Here is a 20,092-nt window from a genome sequence, read left to right as displayed (position 1 = left end):
ACACATTCTGTAAACTGAAATTAGGTGCCCAAATGCGTAAGTGGACTTATGACCACGTCAGAAGCTTTTGGCTGTAGGGGAGGCTGTCTCCATCCTTCTGTCCTTCCTTGGCCTCCCAATTGCTGAGAAAGTAGACAATGGCCGCCTTGCCAGGTGAGCTTGCTCTCCAGAAGAGCTGGATCTGAAAACTCGCGCCTCCAGCCCTCTGTCCTGACTTTGGAAATGAGAGTTGAGTAGGACCACACGGTTTAGAAATGAAAAGCAATCACTCCTCCTGGATGCTTTATTGGGGACTCTAAGCATGAGCGGCGGTGACACCCGGACCCTTTTCCCACAAGCAGAAGGCACAGGAAAGTGAGACCCGGGGGCAGTGTGGAGGAGAGACCCCACTGCATGCGGTATGAGGAATTTCTGGAAAAAGGGGAAGGTGGAGGCCGTGAGGGAGGCACCCCTGTTCTTGAGCTGAGACTGACCTTGGGAGGGAAGGTCAACATGGCTTTAGCTGAGAGGCCACTGTGAAGGGTGAGAACTCAACTCAAGGTAGGAGTGGCTGACGGCTGCTGCCTCAGGATTTCTAGGTAAGTGGCAATCCTCACCAGCTGGCCAATGAGGAGGAAAGGGATGAAGGGTGTGCCCACGGAATTAGTTGATCCCAGCCATAGGTGGGTTTTAGGGTGCCACTGCTTGGCTTGAGCCACTGCTGTCTCAGTCCATATCCAGGAGAAGATTGAGACCCCTTTTGATCTTCAGAGACTTTCCACGGGGACTCTGGCTCGCCAGTCCCAGACAGAGGTACTGGTTAGATGAGTTGAGTCTCCATGTTGGCTTTGTCCTATAGAAGAGGTCCCTGCCAAGAGGGAAGGGGAGGCTGGGGTCAGGCCCTCTGAGTCCCCCGCACCTCCCAGAACCTGGGCCCTGCTGGGTAGAACACCCTGGGACTCACCTCAGATCCTAACCAGTCCCCACAATAACGTCTTGAGTCCTTGAATCAGAAGAAAAGACATTTGGGTTTCCTTTCTCTCACTTTCTCTCTGTGTCCTCTGGTAGAGCCGTGGCCTTAAATCATGGCATTGACAATGTCTACTTCTAAACTATGGAATGTTGTCACACTGACAATAGAATTACTAGGAAGAAGGGACAGGAAGGTCTGTCCGGTGCTCATGGGACAGTGAGTAACTGAGAGGGATTTGGGAAGCACACAGCACAGAGACACTGCCAGTCACACACCAGGCCCCAGGCCGGCTCTAGATGTATTTTTTCTTGAGGTACCAGTAGGCAAAGTAGCCCATCCCACCCAAGGAGCCCATGAGGAAGGATGCCCCAAAGAATGATGGTGGTTTCCGCTTGACCAGTCGGAACGCGTTGGGGATAACAGCTGACAGCAGAGTGGTGTGGATGTCGCCCAGGACTTTGCGGAAGGCGAAGCGTCTCTGGACCCTCTCAAAGAAGGACTGCAGGTTGGGCCGGCTACCGTCCTCCCAGTATTTCTTGGACAGTCCCAGGAACTTGAGGCGGTGCAGGGTGGCTCCCAGAAGGACATCAGCCAGGGTGAAGGCACAGCCACAGAGCCACAGCTCGCACGTCTGCCCTGGAGAGCGAGAGGACAACTGGTGCTCACTTCTCAGAAGCCCTGGCTCTGGTCTGCCTGCCAGTGTCTCCTCAGGCCATTCCCTCCCGAACCTCTTCAGCAGTTTCTGCCATGTCCTCATACCTGCTGGCTCCACTCTTCATCTGCCTTATGTTTTTCCTGGCTTTGGTTCGGTTTGCTTTTCTTGAGACAGTCTTGTGTAACTCAGGCTGGCCTCCAATACACTCTAGTGAAGATAACCTTGAACTTCTCATCCTCCTGCCCACACCTGAGTGTTAGGATTGTATGCCTAGACTGCCACACCAAGTTTATGCACTGCTGGGAAGTCAAACCTAGGACTTGGTACAAACTAGGCAATCACTCTACCAACTGAATTACATTCCCTGCCCCCCCCCTTTCTTCCTCTCTCTTATTCTCTCTCACTCTCTGTCTCTCTCCTCTCTCTGTCTCTGTCTGTCTGTTTCTCTCGCTCTCTTTCTCTCTCTCAATTTTGGAAACAGACTCTAAAGCCAACACTGGCCTCAAATTTGTGATCCTCCTGCCTCAACCTCCAGAAAGCTGGAATTACAGGCTGCAGCAAAACTGTAGACTTACATTGTCTGGCTGGTAGCTCCATCTAGTGTCACTCCACATTCCAAATTAAACATGTCCAGCAGGGAATTCTGGATTGTTGTTCCTCAGCTCCCCACACCCCACTGCAGTCGTGTCTCTCCACCCTTCTATTCAGTACCAGAGCCCAAGTGCCACCACGAACAATTTCTTCCGTCATGCGCACAGTCAGTCTGCCAGTACGTCTGATTAGCTTTCTCTTCAGAATACATGCAAACTCTATTGTCTCGTCTTGCATCATCCCAGCCTGAACTGCCACTCTCTCCTACCCACATCTCCTATCACAGTGTTTCTGCCTCCCTAGTCTGCTATCAGCACAGCAGCACACAGAGGAATCCTGCTAAGATCTAAGTGGGACCTGTCAAACCCATTTTTCACTGACAGAGCAAAGCCCTGTGGTCTTACCTGTGTGTTCTACCCCCATTTCCTTCCAGGCATCAGACTCTGCTTCCCTCTTGAGTCTTATCCACCATACGGATCTCCATGCAGAGCCTCATGCCAAGCCCGATCTCACCTCAGCGCCATGCATTGGCAGTCTCCTGTGACTGGAGCAGTTCTCCTACAGAGGTGACTGACTCAATCTACCTCCTCTGTAGGTGTTTGCTATCTTTTCCAGGGGCTTCATAGACTATCAATCTCAAACTGAAAGGGCTAAGGCATAGCTCCATTTCTAGCATTCACTAAGCCCTGAGTTTGAACCCTTGCTACGGATAGACTGGGCATGGTAGAGCATGCCTTGTAATCCCAACCTTTGAGAGATGGGAGCCAGAGGATCAGAAGTTTACAGTCATTCTTCACTAAAAGGTGAGCTCAGAACGACCGTGGGCTACAAGCTGATGGGGCAGACTGGCACAGAGGGGACACCAGGTTAGAGTTGCTGCAAACGTGTGAGGCAGGAGAGAAGCTGGCATATCATGGTCTGAGACCTGCCCTGCAACAGTAAGGGCCTGAAGATGTCCCCTCGCAGGGTCAGGTGAGACTGTGAGTGCTAACACTCACCACACTGGAGCAAGGACATGTCACGCGTGCTGCTACCCAGAGTACTCCAAAGGTCTCACTGATTCTGTCATTCTCTCCACTCTGTGTATGGGAGACTGAGGTCCCAGGACAGGGTGGGACTTGTCAAGGCTACTGCAGTCAGAGAACCGAGGTCTGCCTGATCCTAACCAGCTGGCAGGGCTCTGGGAGAAAGAGGCTGGGGATTGGCAGAGTGGGTAGGGCAAACAGGTGAGCTGGCCCTTCACCGCTGGCATGGCACCCACCCTCATTCTCCAGTTTCCTCTTCTCCAGCTCTGCTTCAATCTGGTCCAGCACCATAGCCAGCTCCCCGAGGATCTTCTTCAGGTAACTCACATCATCATGCTCCAGGATCTTGGCCTACGGGCAGGACAGGCAGGAGAGATGCTCCACCATGAGCTGGTCTCATGGGAGTCGTGATATTCAGAGATGGAGAAGCTCTGCCTAGTACCCCCCGCCCCGAACACACACATAGCCCTGCCTTCAAATACCCCCTCCTGTATATGGCATGGCTCACCATTGAATGTACCCTTATCCAGGACTAAGCCAGTCCGGTGAGCTCGGCCACCTTGCCCACATTCCCTGGCATGGAACTGGAGCAACAGTACCACTGCTGTGTGCTAAGTGCACCGATGTTCTTCTCCCAGAGAATGGCTCTCTGCCAATGAGGAGGTATCTTGCTCAGAAGCACATGGAAGATGATCCCCACCCCAACAGGCAGTCTGTAGCCAACGGCTGATTGATACAGGGCGTTAAAGCATAGCCAAGCCATATGGTATCTTTTATATTCCAGAGCTTTCTGAGGGGTCAGAGGAGGAGGCTCAGCCACATCCTCTTCCCTACCTCTCTCATAACCTTAGAACAATCTCTCTATACCATCGGATGCAAGAACTTGTGTTCAGGGCTGTTTTTCCAGGGACAACATAAGAAACCAGAGGCTGGGGTAGCAGTGGCTTTCCATGGCTAAACAGTCAGGATATGGTAGAGGAGACATGATTGGAGGAGCCAACTCATACATTTTCCAGGCCAAAGCACCTACTGATCCTCCATTTAGAATCATTTACCCTTGGTTGTCCCAGTCTGTGGGAGGAGGGGACATGGTCAGGGCACTCACCATAAGCTTCTTCTGTTTAGAAAGGTAGGGCTCAGAGAGTTGTGGCTCCTCCTCATGGTCCAGTTTCATGAGGTCTGTGGTGGCGTTGGCTAAATGTCCTGGAAAAGAATAGGAAAGGTCCTGTCCCTCTGCTCTCTAGGGCCTCTCCTTCCCACAGGACCAGGAGAAAGCCACCTGGGGCACAAGGGGCCAGTAAACCTTGCTGAAAGGGAGACTATAGCCTTGAGGAGGAGGAGGAGGAGGGAGAAGAAGGAGAGGAGGAAGAAGAGGAAAAAGAGGGAAAGGAGGAGGACGGGGAGGAAGAGGGGGAGACGATGCTGAAAATGTGTAGAACCTGAAACCCAGAGCTCTTCGCCTTTCCAGAATCTCCTCTGCCATATGAAGCCAGCCCAGCCTGGGGTGTCCTCAGAGCCCCTCACCTTAAACCAGGCCCTGTAGGCTCTTCCTCCAGCACTCCCCACATGGCATTCCCCATCAGAACCGTCATCGTTCAGTTCCCACCTGTGATCTCTTACTTGGATGAGTTTCACAGGGTTTGCTATGTAGCCCTGGCTGGTGGCCCTAGAACTTGCTGTATAGACCAGGCTGGCCTCAAACTTGTGGTGATCCTCCTACTTCTGTCTCCTAAGTATTGCATCATCCCACTTGATTCCTCCTCTTCCAAAGATCTTTTGTGCACAGCTCTCAGCTTGCCTTCAGGGACCATGGGATCCATCACTCAGCTGCCCTATCTCTCATTGGGCTGCCCCAAACTCTGTCTCCACTGGGTACATCTCAGACATTCAAATAAATTTTCATGCACCAGACCTCTCCAAACCTCCTGGCCCACATCTCTATTCTGGGACTAACACTGTCCTCTATTCTTCCCCCCACCCCTTATGATTTATTTATTTTTGCTGAGCAGTGGTGGCACACATCTTTAGTCCCAGCACTCGAGAAGCAGAGGTAGGGAGATCTCTGTGAGTTCAAGGCCAGTTTGGTCTACAGAGCAAGTTCCAGGAAAGCCAAGTCTGGGGAAAAAAAAAAGCCCTGTCTGGAAAAAATAAAAACAAAACAAAAAGAAAGATTTATTTGTTTTTGTTTTTGTTTTATACAATTGAGTGTTTTGCCTGCATGTATGTCTGTACACATGTACTCTAAGAATCCAGAAGAGGGTGTCAGAGCCTCCAGAAGTGGCCCTGTGGGTACTAGGAACAGAACCTAGCTCCTCTGCAAAAGCAACAAATGTTCTTATCTGCTGAGCCCTCTGTCCAGCCCCCATGTCCACTATTCTTGAAAGCCTCCTTCCAGATCTAGCTGTCTCCCCTTCCCGAAGCTTCCTCTTACCTTCCAGGTCCCACCTCAGAGCCTTTGTTCCCAGTATATGTTCTGCAGACCTCTGCCAGGAGATGCAAAATTACCAGCCAAGGCTGCAGAAGCAGCAACGGCTCATCTGTGGCCTCTGCCAGAGGTGTTCCTCGCACAGTGCAGCATACAGCCTATGCTGTTTGCCAGATGTGGTGATCTGAATGTTTGTGTACGGATCTCTTCTCACAGCCTCTGAGCTCCTGCTTAGCTGCAGCTGTATGAGACTCACCTCTGCCCCCTAAAAGCCCAGCACAGGCCTAGGCCAGAGCAGGACTCAATGAGTATTGGAGAAGGGAAGGGGATGGGCAAGACTGGGAGAGGCTTTGGCCATCTGTTCTCTTTCCTCTGAGGTCTCATCACCTACCTCCCACTAAGGCCTGATGCAGCCCCAGTAAACACTCTCAGCTGGCTCCTCCAGCTCCAGGCTATATTAACTCTCACTGATGTTTTATGAATGTGAAGGTCAAACCAATCTCTCTCTCCCTCCATGGCTGCCCTTGTGCCTGTCACAGCCTGTACCCTGTGAGGTCTCTTGTTTCCCCACCCTTGTGGGATCCTGAAATTATCTCTGCTTCCTCAAAGGGGTAAAAATTGGGTCCATTCTGAACTCTGCTGCCTTTCAGATCCATGAGATGGGGCTATAGCACCACTCACTTAAATGACAGCTAAGGTGTCATACTTCCTCTCTCAGGGAACTTCTCTTTGGGAAATACAGAGCTGCCTGGGTCAAGGTCCATTGTTTCTTTGTAAAGCTTGCCCTCCTCCAAGCCTGCCCCTCAGATCCACATGAGACACTGCCATTGCTTCATGTTCTACTCTGCCTCCACTAGACTTCTTTCGGCTCTCCACACCCTGCACCTGTCCTGCACCTGTCCCACACCTGTCCTGCACCTGTCCCACACTTGTCCTGCACCTGTCCCACACCTGTCCTGCACCTCTCCCACACCTGTCCTGCACCTGTCCCACACCTGTCCTGCACCTCTCCCACACCTGTCCTGCACCTCTCCCACACCTGTCCTGTACCTGTCCCACACCTGTCCTGCATCTGTCCCATACCTGTCCTGCACCTGTCCCATACCTGTCCTGCACCTGTCCCATACCTGTCCTGCACTTGTCCCACACCTGTCCTATACCACACCTGTCCTGCCCCACAAGCTGATGTGATTCTCTTCTCCTTTCACAAATGTTCCCATTTATTCTTGGATATTGCCATAATCCCAAGTCCTAGGATTTTGTGACCCTGGGACCTACCTCTGTGCTGTCCTGACTCTGATATTGGAACTAGATTTTAAAAAATTTAACTAATTGATTTGTGCAGGTTATACAGACATTAAAACATCCATAATTAAAAATGCAAGCAAAAACAAAAGACGTGGGATAAAAATAAATCTTTGTAGTCAGGTGAGGTGACAAACACGTCTGTAATCCCAGCATTTGGAGGCAGAAGGATCAAGCTCATCCTCGGCTACATAACCAGACTGGGCTACATAGGCTGTCTCAAAAACTCACAAACCAAATCAAACCACAATTATCACTCTATCTCAGATCTCAGCTCTGTTCCCTGGAGACCAACACTACTGCAGTTTCTTATACTTCTTTCCAGAAACATCCCTTGCAAGGAGAGCCCGGGGCATTCTTCAGGACTTGCTAGAGAAGATGGCACCCTATGTATGCTTGGGTCTCTTCTCTTTTTTACACCCATTAGTGTATCTTGAGAAAATTCCATGTGACTATTATTTTTCAGCATAACAGCGCCATAAACAAATTTACTGTCTCTAACTTGTAGACACCAAGGTTGTTTTCAGTGATATTTCTCACTATGTTGTAGTGAATATCCACATCCGCCCCCGACAGGGTTTCTCTGTGCAACAAACTGGCCTGAAACTCACAGATCAGCATTCCTCTGACACCTGAGTTCTAGGATTAAAGGCGCATGCTACCATGCCTGGCCGATATCTGTGCAGACGATTCTTGGTGCACAAGAGTGACTCTGGGCTAATCCTCAAGGCATGGGCCTTTTTGGCATTTGGTACAGAGGCCTCCACCCCCACCCCTGGCTGCCCAAGTTCCCTTATCTTTTGCTGTCAGCGCCTGACCTTGACTTTACTTCCAGGAGTGGTGACTCTGGGATGGCAGAAGCTGTGTTTTCTTTGCCTGTAGGCAGCTTCATCCAGGTTGTGGCTGACTGAATGGGAACACCAGCATAGCTAGCTCCTGAGTCTTCCTCACAGGATTCTTGGAGTTAGGGCTGAGCCCCACAACTCGACCCCTCCCCTCCGTTGCACATCAGTGGGGCAGAGGAGGATGGGAAGGAGAGGAGGTGACCACTTACTAAGCATCTAAGACCTATCAGACATGGTCATGGCTCTTCTGCCTATAGGACCACCAAATACCATAACAGAATCAAGACCCAAATCCCCACAAATAAACCATCGTTGGGCCATCTGACTGGGTCTAATCTTCATCCAAGGACTGTAGGCAGCCTGGTAGTTACGAGAATATAAGGGTGACTTTGGATCAGAAAACAGAGACCTACTGGGTGTCTTGCCATGTCTGGGCAGCCTTCTGTGGAAACTTCAACCCTGATGTCGCTCAGTGTTCTTGGCTCCCTATGCAGGCCCCTTTCCCAGCCTTTGATCTGCAGCTAAGCCTCCCCAGGGAGTCTCACAGACTGGAGAGAGGAGCTGGTGGATAGACCTCTGTGCAGTTAACTGAATGGAATGGCAGGAATGGGGGAAGGAGGGAGGTGCACAGGGAGGAAAGACAAAAGGGAGAGAGGAAGGAAGGGCGAATAAAGAGACTCAGGAGTAGAAGCATGAAGTGAAGAGGAATGACCTTCCACAAGGAAAGAGGGGGGCTCCGTGGGGCAGCACTCACTGCGGATCTCAGCCGTGGCATACTTGGGGATCATGGAATCTGTGGTGAGCTCAGGGTGCAGGATGCAGCCGTGTGTGTAGGCGTCCATGGGCAGCGCATCCAACAGCTCCCGGTACTGCAGCACTCGGGCGTGTTGTGGGCTGCCCACCTCGGGCATCAAGGCCACCACATGCTCTGTGGATACCAGCAAGGGCTGGAGCAGAGTCCATGTCTGGTCCCACCTAGATATTCACCCCTAGAAACCTAGAGCCCCCAAAAATCATATTCAGAAGTCCCAGACCAGTATTCTAGGATTCAGTCGCTGGCTATTAGGAATCCTGTGACTCAGTGGCTACTCTGGGCTTCACTAAGCTGGCCTCATGGAGCCTGAACCTCTCAGTACTAGATAGTAGCCAGGTGGAGGCATATGCCTGATGTTGCCTGCTTTCCATGGGATGAAAAGCTGGATGCTTAGAACTTAAGCACTCCTTGACTTGGCAAATAATTAGTCATATTTATGCTTCTTTTTTATTGAGGTACCATCTCACTGGGTATATAGCACAGCCTGTTCTCAAATTGGAGATTCTCCTGCCTCAGCCTCCAAAGTACTGGAACTATAGGGCATAGACATGTGCTACCATGCCCAGAAAATTTATATTCTTTAAAAAAAAAAGTTGTTTTGAGGTTGAGTGAGGTAGCACATGCCTTTAATCCTAGCACCTGGGAGGCAGAGGCAGAGGGATCTCTGTGAGTTCCAGGCCAGCCTGGTCTGCATAGTGAGTTCTAGGCCAAATTGTCTTGAGTTGAGATTGGGGTCTCACATATGTTGTTCAGTGTGGTCTCCAACTCCGCTGCGAAACTGTCTAGCCTTGAACGCCTGGTTCTCCAGCCTCCACCTTCTAAGTGCTTAAATGACAAGCATGTGCTACCATATTCTACTTGCAAATTCTTGTTCTTAAAAATAGTACAAGCCTGGGCCCCGGGCCCACTGTCTCTGCTGCCTGGACTTCTGCTACAGGCAGCAAGCACCTGAGCCTGCAGAAGCCCAAGGGTGGCAGGGAGGGAGCAGAGACGTTCCAGGGTGTCCTGGTGTATCTTCAGGGTTCACATTGCCTGAGAGCATGCCAGTGGGGTTCCCTGGAGTCTGGTCCTAACTATACTTAGAGGGTTGTAGGGTTTGGGGCCCTGAGAAAATTCAGTCCTACCTATGGGAGCCTAGAGGAAAGCTGAGGGCCAGAGCTGAACCTAAACAAGGTCCATGCCTTCCCCGGGGTGCCAGGGAGAGGTGTGTGGCTCTGGAGGCATCTGAGCCCTCATGGTAGCCTCTGGTTTCTTTGGGAGAACACTGAGTCTTGCCCATGGCTCAGTGGCTTGCTTGGGTTCAAAGCTGTCTGAGCCCATGGGATCCCTGCCCACCCACTGGAGACAGCATACCTCCTGTGAAGGTGCGTTCCACGTAGTCAATGATCTGGTCGTAGTCACTGATAATGTTGTCTCTGTGGATAATGACTGGGACCTCCTCACCCAGGTTGAGCCGCATGAACCACGGTTCCTTATGCTCACTCTGAGGCAGGCTCACATCTCTCTCTTCACAGGCCAGGCCTTTCTCAGCGATCACCAGCCGCACCTGCAGGTGCCAGGGTCAGAGCGGGGGGGAAGGCGGGTGGACACAGGGGACACTCTGCCCGGGTGGGTGAGGCATGCAGGAAGGGAAGTCAGAGGTCACACACAAGAGGGGACACTTGCTTGTGGCCCATTCTTGGGCACTTAAGTGGGGGCTTTGGCTCAGGGGCTTGTGCATGTGGATTCGAGAGGAATGTAGCCAGAGACTAGAACACAGGGCAGTGCTAAGGGGCTAATGTGGGGCTGGGGTTCCATCTGTGCCAATGTGGGCAAATTGCCTAAACCCCTAGGGCCAAATGAAATATCAATAGAGTATTAATAGCTCTGAGTCTGTGTCTAGCACACAGATGAGCTCAGTTCATGCTTACTGTTACCATGATGCAGAAACTCAGCCCAGACTCCAGGGGTGGATCTGGCCAGGAAATTCACAGAAATTCATCCTAACCAAGAGCTAAATGCCTCAAATGATTTGGGGGACAAAGTGAGGTAGAAGATAATGTGCCCATATCCACATAGTCCTGGGTCGTTCCAAACACCTTCCCACCTAACTGCCTGGATGGACTCTGGCCACAGCAACCAGAGGTAGACAGATTGAGTGGGGAGCAGCTAAACTAAGAGAGGGTAAGCACCAATCCCACCTCACACAGCAGGGCTGGTCTCTCCCAAGTCTTCCCTTATGTCTCCAGGGGCCCAGTGAGGGGGTACACTCTCCTGATCCAGGCTGTGTCAGGAGCTGGAAGATGCCTAAAGCTCCTATAGCCCAGTTGCCCTCACATATGGGGTGAGACTCAGGGAGGATAGTCTCGTCCTACACTGTCCCCTCATCTTTTGGCTCCAATCCTGGGCCAGGAGGCCACCCCTGAAAGAGGTAGAGGCCAATTCTTGAGCATTTATGTCCTCCCACAGCATAGATGGCAAACATAGGCCAAGCATCCCAGACCCCTCTAAGATCCCAGGTTTAGTACCAGAAGAGCAGGCCTGGTGTCAGAATCACAGGCTTGCTGCGTCTGTTCCAACTCAGAAGACCTTCAAAGTCTTCCTACTTCTGGGAGGCTCCTGTTGTAGGGCGTCCTACTGTGTTCCCTCAGAGGGCTGTAGGAGGAGTAAAAGCTCAATCCTGTATGATGTTCCAGCACACAGTAGGGTAATGGGTATTAGCTACTTGGATCAGACCCCATATTCTGGCTAGCGGTTGTCAACTTGACACAAGCTAGAGTCATTTGGGAAGAGGCGCTCTCAACTGAGAACATGAGAAAATGCTGCCACAGGATCCAGCTGGAGGTGAGTCTGTAGCACATTTTCTTGACTAATGATCACTGTGGGAGAGTCCAGATCACTGGAGACAGTGAGACCCCTGGACAGATGGGCCTGGGTGCATTAGAAAGCAGGCTGAGCAAGCCATGGGGAGCAAGCCAGGAAGCCACACTCCTCCATGGCCTCTGCTTCAGTTCTTGCCTCTAGGTTCCTGCCTTGCTTTTCTTCCTGCCCTGCCCTGACTTCACTCATGATAGGCTGTTTACTACCAGAGAGATGTAAGCTGAAATAAACCCTTTCCTTCCCAAGTTGCTCTTGGTCAGTTTTGTTTTTATCACAGCAATCAAAAACTAAGACACCAGGTTTGATTGACAGAAAGACAGAATGGGAGCCTGGCTCTACTGAGTGTTTGCTGTGTGATCTGAAAAGCCACTTGATCTCTTTGACTTCTGGAGGGGTCTAGTTTATTTCTGGGAGGTTGTTGGGAGGTTGTGATGGAGTAGTGTGGACAGAGTCCTAGCACAGGGAGTTAATCTATGGTCCTAACATGACCACACACACCCTGCTGCACCCCTACTTAGTGTCTTGAAGCTCTTTGTGGCCCACATTCACAGCTAATGTGAACGCCCTTCCTTCTGTTTGGAGAGGTAAGTCACCCTTGAACTTCCAACCCTAACTCACAGATTCATATGCCTCATTGGCCCAAAGCTAGTTCTATAAGGGGTGGCCATGATATAGACAGAACCCCTAGGTTAGACACAGGGACCCAGCTCGCCTTTCTGGCTCCACTGTGTAGCTTCAGCTGTCACTGATCCCTTCTGGGCCCACTTTTCCAGCTTCTTCCTTCCCTGCCTGTATCCCTCCCACTGCCTCCCTCTGGGGTACTAGGAAGGATTTCTAGTTCCACCAGGAGGAACCACCGCAGAGTGAGCAGCCTGGGGCAGCATCTGTTTGCTCTAGGTGAGTGAGTGGGCGGGTATGAGTGGGCAGCTGTGTGCGCATGTGTACAGTGTGCTCGCGGGAGCGTAAAGAAAGTGCGTGTACTCGGCTTGGTAGAGTGTGTGTTCGTGGGCAGGGCGTGTGTGGATGTGCATGTGTGAACCCATGGCAGTGGCAGTTGGGGGGGTGTGTCTTGGAGAAGCCCCTAAGCTTTGAGGTGGAGCTGGACACGGAACACATTCAGGTCCCTTCTCCCTGTGTATCCCAGTGGTCTTTGGCTTTGCCAAGCTGGGAGAAGGGGCTCCTGGCCAACTTGGCTAGAAAGAAGACCAAACCAGGCCTCTGCCCTTGCCCTTGGCCTTCTACCCTGTCAGGACACCTTTCCCAACAAGCCACACTCAGGACTGTGCCTTGAGGCTCCCTTGAGGGAATCAGGTATGGGCTTCTGCCTGGGGAGGGACTATCTTTAGAGACACAGTAGCCGCTGGGAGCTGCCCCAGGTCACTCTGGCAGATGGCCGAGGAGGCTTTCACCTTTAGTGGAGCTGAAGGCCAGAGCCATGTGCCATTCTGCAGGGGAGGGAACCCAGAGAGGAAGCCAGGCCCAAAGGAAGGGCACACAGCCACCACAGCCATCTGCCACTCAGTCTCCTGAACACTTGGTTAGTTAGACCCAGGGGGTCGCCACGCTGTGTCATGATCTCAGGGGAATCTAACTCCTCTGTGGGTGCCTGGAAAGTAGTTCCTGCTGCTTCATTAGGATGGCACACAGTAGGGTGGTTGTGATGGCCTGGCTTGGCTTTTCTACCCAATAATGTAGTTGTTGAGTGACTTTGTAAAAGGCACTCAAAAACTCTGAGCCTGCCGGGCAGTGGTGACACACGCCTTTAATCCCAGCTCTTGGGAGGCAGAGACAGGAGGATTTCTGAGTTCGTGGCCAGCCTGGTCTACAGAGTGAGTTCCAGGACAGCCAGGGGTACACAGAGAAACCCTGTCTTGTTTTGTTTTTTTTCGAGACAGGGTTTCTCTGTGTAGCCCTGGCTGTCCTGGAACTCACTCTATAGACCAGGCTGGCCACGAACTTAGAAATCCGCCTGCCTCTGCCTCCCAAGTGCTGGGATTAAAGGCGTGCGCCACCACTGCCCGGTGAAGCAGATACTTATTTTTTCCTCTTTTTGAGACAGTATTTCAGCCAGGCGGTAGTGGCGCATGCCTTTAATACATCACTCTTTAGTTCGTGTTCATTGTGAACCTATCAGCCAGGCCTTGCTCTAAGTGCTGGAGGCTCCGCAGTGGACATGACAGACCTCATGCTGCTATTGCTGAGGCTCTAGTGGGACAGATGAAGGTAAAGTGTGAAGACAATAGGGCCAAGGTATCAGGGTGTCATGGGAACAGGGACAGCTTTGAATAGGATGATACATCAGGCAGGTCTATGAGGATGTAAGATCTCAACACAACTCTAAGGAGGGGATATGGAGAGATCCGAGTGAGGACCTGGGCAGGGAGTTTCAGGGGAAGAGCAGCTGCTGCAGAGGCAGAAGGCAGAGCCATGGGGAGATGCCCAAAGCACCAGAAAGCCAGGACAGGTGAGTGAGGACTAGAAATTGAGTACAAGGATTGTGTACTGGGGCTTAATGAAGACTCCCAGACTCAGGCAGAGGCGTGTGCAAATAAATACAGGGAGTCCGTGAGGGTAGGGATGACATGTCTCTTTAGTAACAGAAGCTACCTGGCTGTTATCCCTTCTTTAAGGATGTGGGCAGTCAAGTCTGGTGTGGGCGTGGTTGACAGTTGTTGCAGTTACTCAAAGTATGTGTATACTCACTGGGACTTGAACAGGGCCTGCCTCCAGACTGTGTCAGATAGTGCACTGGTGCAGAAAGACACGTCATTACATGGGGTGGTGGTATTAAAAATATTTCCATAGATGACCTTGAAAACGACTGGGTTCTTTTCTGCTCTAATAGCCCTATCATGGGACTTTATTTGACTGAAAACAGTGTGCTAAGAAGGGTCCATGGCTATCTGTGACTGCGTCCTGACTCCCAATCAAGTTAGAAGCCTTTGGGCCACTGTGAGGACGGTGGGTCTCTCCTGGAGGGACTGGGGAGCTACTGTAGATGCTGAACACACAGTAGGTCAGGCTGGTAGGAAGTGCCTAGGAAAGGCAAGATAGTTATCCCTTCAGCTCTTGCATGGTATCAGGAGGATTGGTCCCTGGCAGGACCCAGACCTAAAGCTTTTAACTTTGGGGGCTGAAGGCTGGTATAGGGCCCCTCACAGGCACAGCTGGGATAGGAGCAAGGGCCCAAGAGGATGGGGTGGAGGAACTTCAACTCAGGTATGTTTCAGGGGGCCAGGATAGCCTGAGATTGACTCTCATAGAAATAGCAAGATCATCACCAGGCCACTTTTCTATCTGTCTGCTGTCCCCTCCCCACTGATGTACGGACAACGTTATGTGAACTAAAGCATATACTCCTACCGATACTTAGGGATGTGGTATCAATACCTGTGAATACTCCAACACTGTCAAACTTTACAAGAGGAAACAAGCCCAGACTATGCATGACCTGGCAAAGCTAGTTAATAGCAAGTAGCTTAGTTCTATAAAAAACAAACAAGCAAACAAACAAACAACCCCAACCTAGCAGATATAAGGGGAATGGGGGAGTGGTGTGTGTGTGTGTGTGTGTGTGTGTGTGTGTGTGTGTGTGTGTGTAATGCAGAGACCACTGGGGTAGGAAAGGCTATTCTCTCTGTATGGGGAAGGAGGAATCCTGGCAGGTGGTTGCTTTTTTATTTTCCTATTGAGGAAACTGAGGTCCAGAGAAGGCCAGGGACATATCCAGTCAGTGGAACTGTAGTCCTCTGGCCTTCTGACTTTTGCCTCTTTCAGCCTCCCTCCTGTCCTGCGAGGCAGAGAAAGCTGGAGAAGGGACATCCTTGGGGAGCCATGCTCATAGTCCCAGTATGCAGTCCCAGCTCCTTCCTAACCCCATGTCCTCTGACCATCACCCTGGATGGTGCCTGAGCACTCCCTGTCAGTGCACAGCTGTGTAATCAGGAGCTCCATCCATGACCATGCATGACATCACTCAGTCCTCACACCCTCAGACTGGGTTACTATTGTTACCCACAAAAGACCAAACAAGGTGAAACCTAGAGAGGTTATGACACCCACAGAGCCTGAGAGGGACAGGGACCGAATGAATGTGTCTCATGTCACAACTTGTGTCTTCATGGCAGCCAGTGACCACAGAGTCCTTGGCACATGTCATATACTTTCTAGGTAATGCTCAGAAGTTCACAGACCGCCTTTACCCCCAGTTTATCGAATGCATAACTGAGACACAAGGGGCAAAGTAATGTGTGCATGTTGCCCTGCTAGTCAGGGGCAGCCCAGCTGTCTGGGCCCAGAGTCTAGGCTTTAGGTTCCTACATGGTCTTGCTGCCCTTAGGATCTGCTACAGTCCCCAGTGCCCACAGGGGATTCCATCACTCTCTGAGGTAGGACATTTCTGCAAGTGACCGCCCAGATACAACCAAGGAAGGGCTTCCCGGAGAGGAGAGTCTGCAGCAAGCATGGCCTAAGAAAAATGGACCGCCCCCACTGAGTCCCTACTGCACACCAGGCACTTAACACACACCAGTGTTCTGGAAATCCCCCCAGGCAATCTGCAGGGCCCAGAGAGAAGGCCCTGTTTGCAGGTGAGGACAGTGAATCACAGACAGGTGAAATGACTTGCCCAGAGTCACCCAGAGGGTAAACAGCCAGGAGGAGATGAACCCAGCCATATGATTGGCAAGCCCATCCTCTTCCTCTGTGCTGCTTTCAGGGTACTGTGCCTGTACCCTGGTGGAGGAGGCAGGAGGATGCCTAGCTAGCTTGAGAGACACTTAGCCTGAAGGAGTACTGCTGTGAATGGTCCCTTCCCTAACTCCAACCCACTTACGCCCCATGCTCAGGCTGAAGAGCAAATCTTCCCTGGGAGAAGAGCAGGAGAGTCTCTTGAGGGACAGCAGGGGGATGCCTCCCACTACCACACATTGAATCCCAGTCACCAAGGCCTGCTTCCTGAAGGTTTGCATTGGGAAAGGTCTGGGATCTGGAGGTCAGTCTGACCCATCTCCAAATCCCCAGTGCTTCGTACAACCCAGGACACACTCAGCAAGCTAGTAGGTGCTTGGTAAGCACATGTAAAATGCACCGACAGGTCTCAGAATGACCTTGGCTAACTTCGACTCTTCTTTATCTAGCAGTTTTTATTTTGATGCTGAGATTTGAGTCCAGAGCCTCATTCATGTTAAGCACAGGCTCTGCTACTGAGCTGATCCCTGTTCCATCCCCTTAACACTTTAACAAATCCTCACACCCTTATCAGCAGACCCTCCATCCCTTACCGGACATCAACAGCCACACTCTCTCTACACAATCTCATATCATCCTCGCAGTAGCTCCCTGCAGATGTGAACATGTTTCATTTTACAGATCAGAACACTTCGCCTTTGGAGAGGCAAACTGGGGCATCCAAAGCTTCATCGTGGGCCAGCGAAGAAGGTGGTTCTGCCACTGGGCTCTGCCTGGCCTCAGACTCAAGGGCTCTAAATTGGGTGACCAAAGAGTGATAGGTAGTCCAACTTTGTCAGTAGCACCTAGGTGGACCTCTGAGGCAGGATCTGGCAGGCTGTGTCTTAGCCAGGATCATGAAGTGATTTCAATGCACGGGGTGTGAGTAGAGCCAGCCTGGAGTACTGTTGTGTCACCCCTTAAACAGCCCCTCCAGTAACTCTACCGAGGGGTTAAGGTTCCTGGTGGCTATTATTGCCTCTCTCACTATCCCATTTTCCAGGTTACAAAAACTTCGTCTGGACCAAAGCACAAATCCAAGTTTTTGGCTTCCAAAGCATTTTTCTTCAGCAGCACTTGCCGGCCTCCATGTGTAAAACGAAGGCATGGGACAAGGCGATGTAGATCTGGGTAGTCAGGTAACAGCTTTGCCTTAGAACTAGTTCTGGGCTCTGGCCATGGTGCTGAACCCACGGACCACGGACAGGACTTCTACTCAGGGTGGGAGACTGAGTCCCTTAGAGGCACCAGGTATTGGGGCGTAGTGTCTGGTCTCACTCCTACAAAGCGGGAACCCCGGTGACAGTACTAGGGTGTACTTTCAACCGCCCCTGCCCCTGAAAGTAGGGGAGTGTTCTAAGTGGTCTAAGGAGCCAAAGCCGGCCTGTGCCTTTAAGAGCAAAGCTGATCTGATGGGCAAGCCAGCTGCTCTGAGGGGATGGGTTAACTCCTTCCTTCTCAGCTCTAGAGAAAGGATGACGGCTGGGGACAGACTTTTCAAGCCCCTGACTGAAGAAGACCCCAGACAGATCGAGGGTCTGGGAGCTGTGGCCCGAGATTGCTCATGGTGTCTGGAACAGTGAATGGGATGAAAGCTGGCCTAAAGTGAGGCTTCCTCTGCTCAACCCCATTCAGGCCGCTTGCCGGCAGGGCCGGTCTGTCCCCGGCCTTTGTCTCTCTGTTCAGGTGTCCCCAGGAGGGAACGAGGCCTAAGGAGATGCTCCTGGCATTGGGGCAGGGCTCTGCGGCCCCTCGGGACAGTTCCCTCCGGGGAACCCCGGTGCTACCTGCCCCTCTCTCCTGTCCCCTCCCAGTTTCCTATCCGCACCCCGCGCCCGCTCTACCTTCTGCGAGCTGAAGGACTGGGTCCAGTGGTACAGAACCAGGCTCTCCTTGGGCCAATGGGCGGGGCTGGATGCCTCGGGCGCGTCTGGGGCCTCCACCGTCTTGGCTGCATCGCTCTCCAGCGCCGAGATGGGCCACCAGCTGCAGTTGGTGGGGGTCAGGTTGTTGGGGGTCGCCATGACAGCCCGCGATCCGAGGAGGAAGGAGGCGGCTCGGCGGCTCGCTGGCGCCCAGCATCACATGGCCTCGCCGAGCCTGCCCCTCTTCCTCCTCCCCCTCCCCGCGATGTCATTACTCACTGGGTGCAGGGGGAGGGGCAAGGGGATCCCGGGGCTCTTTCCTCCTCCTCCCAGCCGTGAGTCCTCCCCGAGGGCCCTAGGGAGGGAAGGATGCAGAAACCGGGGCCGCGCCCCCCAGAGAGCTCACAGCTGACCAGTCACCTGCCAAAGACTTCACCATCATTACGTATTTGTGCCTCTCAATCTTGAGAAACACCTCTTAGTTTAGATAAATGGCAATATAGAGGTCTGTTTAACCCTTTTTCACAAGTAATGTCTGGAGATAGCTTTATTTGAAACTCCATTTTTCTGACGTTCCCCTTCCGAAAGGGTTTCCAACAGCAGAAGGGAATGAATTGCAATTTGTTAACCACATCGGCACTTACTTTCTGCCCGGGCACAGGCACTAAGGGCTTTCCACCCCTTTGGCCTGATTTACAGAGGAAGAAAGGGAGGCTCGGAGGAGAAGTGACCTTGCTCAAGGTCATGGAGCTGCTAAATGGTGGAGCTGAGATTCAAACTCAAGGCTGGCTTCATGCAGGACAGGACCAGCTGGTGATTCAGCAGTTCTGCAAGCAGCAACTCAAGCTCTTTAAAGGAATCATGTGTCTTAGCTCTGTAGACAGGTGAGGAGGGGTACCACCGGTGGGATCCTAGGTCACACCATCACCCCAGGATATGTAGTCAGGTAGGAGTCTGAAGACAGCCCTTGTGACTCTCCTGCAGGGGATCTTAAGTGTTCTTTGGAACTTATAAAAGGTTACCTTAGTATACCCATGCTTCCCCTAGAAAATATTTTATTAGAGATTTATTTATTTGTATGTGTATGGGCGGTTTTTGTCTGCATGTATATGTCTGTGTGCTATATGCATGCCTGGTACCCTCAGAGGCCAGAAGAGGGTGTCAGATCCCCTGGAATCGGAGTTATAGTTGTTAGACACTACGTGGATTTGAACACCAGTCCTCTGGAAGAGCAGCCAGTGCTCTTAACAGCTGAACCACCTCTTCAGTCCCAGAATATGAATGTTATTAATGTCTTAATTTACCTTTGAGAAGTGGATCCCGAGATAGTAGTTGAAAATATAGTTTCTGGTCCCTAAAGAGGGGGAGAAGTTATGAGAAATATATCCTTGGGCAATGTCTGCAAATGTCACAGAATGAACTTACATAAACCAGTTTTCCTGAGAACCCCTGTCTCATGAGCGCATTTGTCCAACCCTGCTCTTAGGAGTTAATGTGCCTGAGAGAGCAGGCCTCACAGTTTGCTGCTTGGGTCTCCTGGGCACATCACCTCACAGACTGTGTTCAAGATGCGGGTGGCTCTTTTTCTTCTACTAAGTAGGTAAACTTCTATGGAGCCCGTTCTTGTTCTTTCCTTTATGTCATGGCTGCCAGGAGCTTGGAGTTGCATCTTTTTTTAAAGATTTATTTATTTATTATAGCTGAGTATACTGTAGCTGTCTTCAGACACTCCAGAAGAGCTCATTAGTTCTCATTACAGATGATTGTGAGCCACCATGTCGTTGCTGGGATTTGAACTCATGACTTCTGGAAGAGCAGTCAATGCTCTTAACTGCTGAGCCATCTCTCCCCGGAGCTGCATTTTCTAAGTCTCATTGTTACATTAGCCTCCCCATTCAGAAAATGTTGTCATGTCCTATGATTGATGTTTCAGCAGTTCTAACTTGGCTTCACAGGCCTAGGGAGCCACTGGTCTTTGGGTTGGAAGGCCAAAGAAGCTGGCTTCTGTTCCAGGGAAGGATGATGGCA

The 20,092-nt window shown here is 51.5% G+C and overlaps 1 protein-coding gene across 1 annotated transcript; it reads right to left on the bottom strand.

Annotated features, from left to right (window-relative positions):
* Window positions 1-247: 247 nt before the first annotated feature.
* Gdap1l1 (ganglioside induced differentiation associated protein 1 like 1) lies at window positions 248-18,422 on the bottom strand. Its single transcript, XM_031372670.1, has 7 exons — window positions 18,044-18,422; window positions 9,966-10,158; window positions 8,553-8,726; window positions 4,329-4,426; window positions 3,460-3,574; window positions 944-1,588; window positions 248-847 (listed from the first exon to the last, which is right to left on the bottom strand). The coding sequence occupies exons 1-6, from the start codon at window positions 18,221-18,223 to the stop codon at window positions 1,245-1,247; spliced, it is 1,104 nt and encodes a 367-aa protein (XP_031228530.1). The 5' UTR covers window positions 18,224-18,422; the 3' UTR covers window positions 248-847; window positions 944-1,244.
* Between the last annotated feature and the right edge of the window lie 1,670 nt (window positions 18,423-20,092).

The sequence above is a fragment of the Mastomys coucha genome, unplaced genomic scaffold (genome assembly GCF_008632895.1).
Source record: "Mastomys coucha isolate ucsf_1 unplaced genomic scaffold, UCSF_Mcou_1 pScaffold15, whole genome shotgun sequence".
Taxonomy (NCBI): domain Eukaryota; kingdom Metazoa; phylum Chordata; class Mammalia; order Rodentia; family Muridae; genus Mastomys; species Mastomys coucha.
This window is presented reverse-complemented; position numbering and strand designations above follow the sequence as displayed.

Coding starts and splice junctions, on each gene's coding strand:
- Gdap1l1 (XM_031372670.1), bottom strand. CDS start 18,223: ATGGCGACCCCCAACAACCTGACCCCCACCAACTGCAGCTGGTGGCCC. Junction 10,159..18,043: donor AGTCCTTCAGCTCGCAGAAG/GTAGAGCGGGCG, acceptor TGGCACCTGCAG/GTGCGGCTGGTGATCGCTGA. Junction 3,575..4,328: donor CTAAACAGAAGAAGCTTATG/GTGAGTGCCCTG, acceptor TCCTGCCCGTAG/GCCAAGATCCTGGAGCATGA.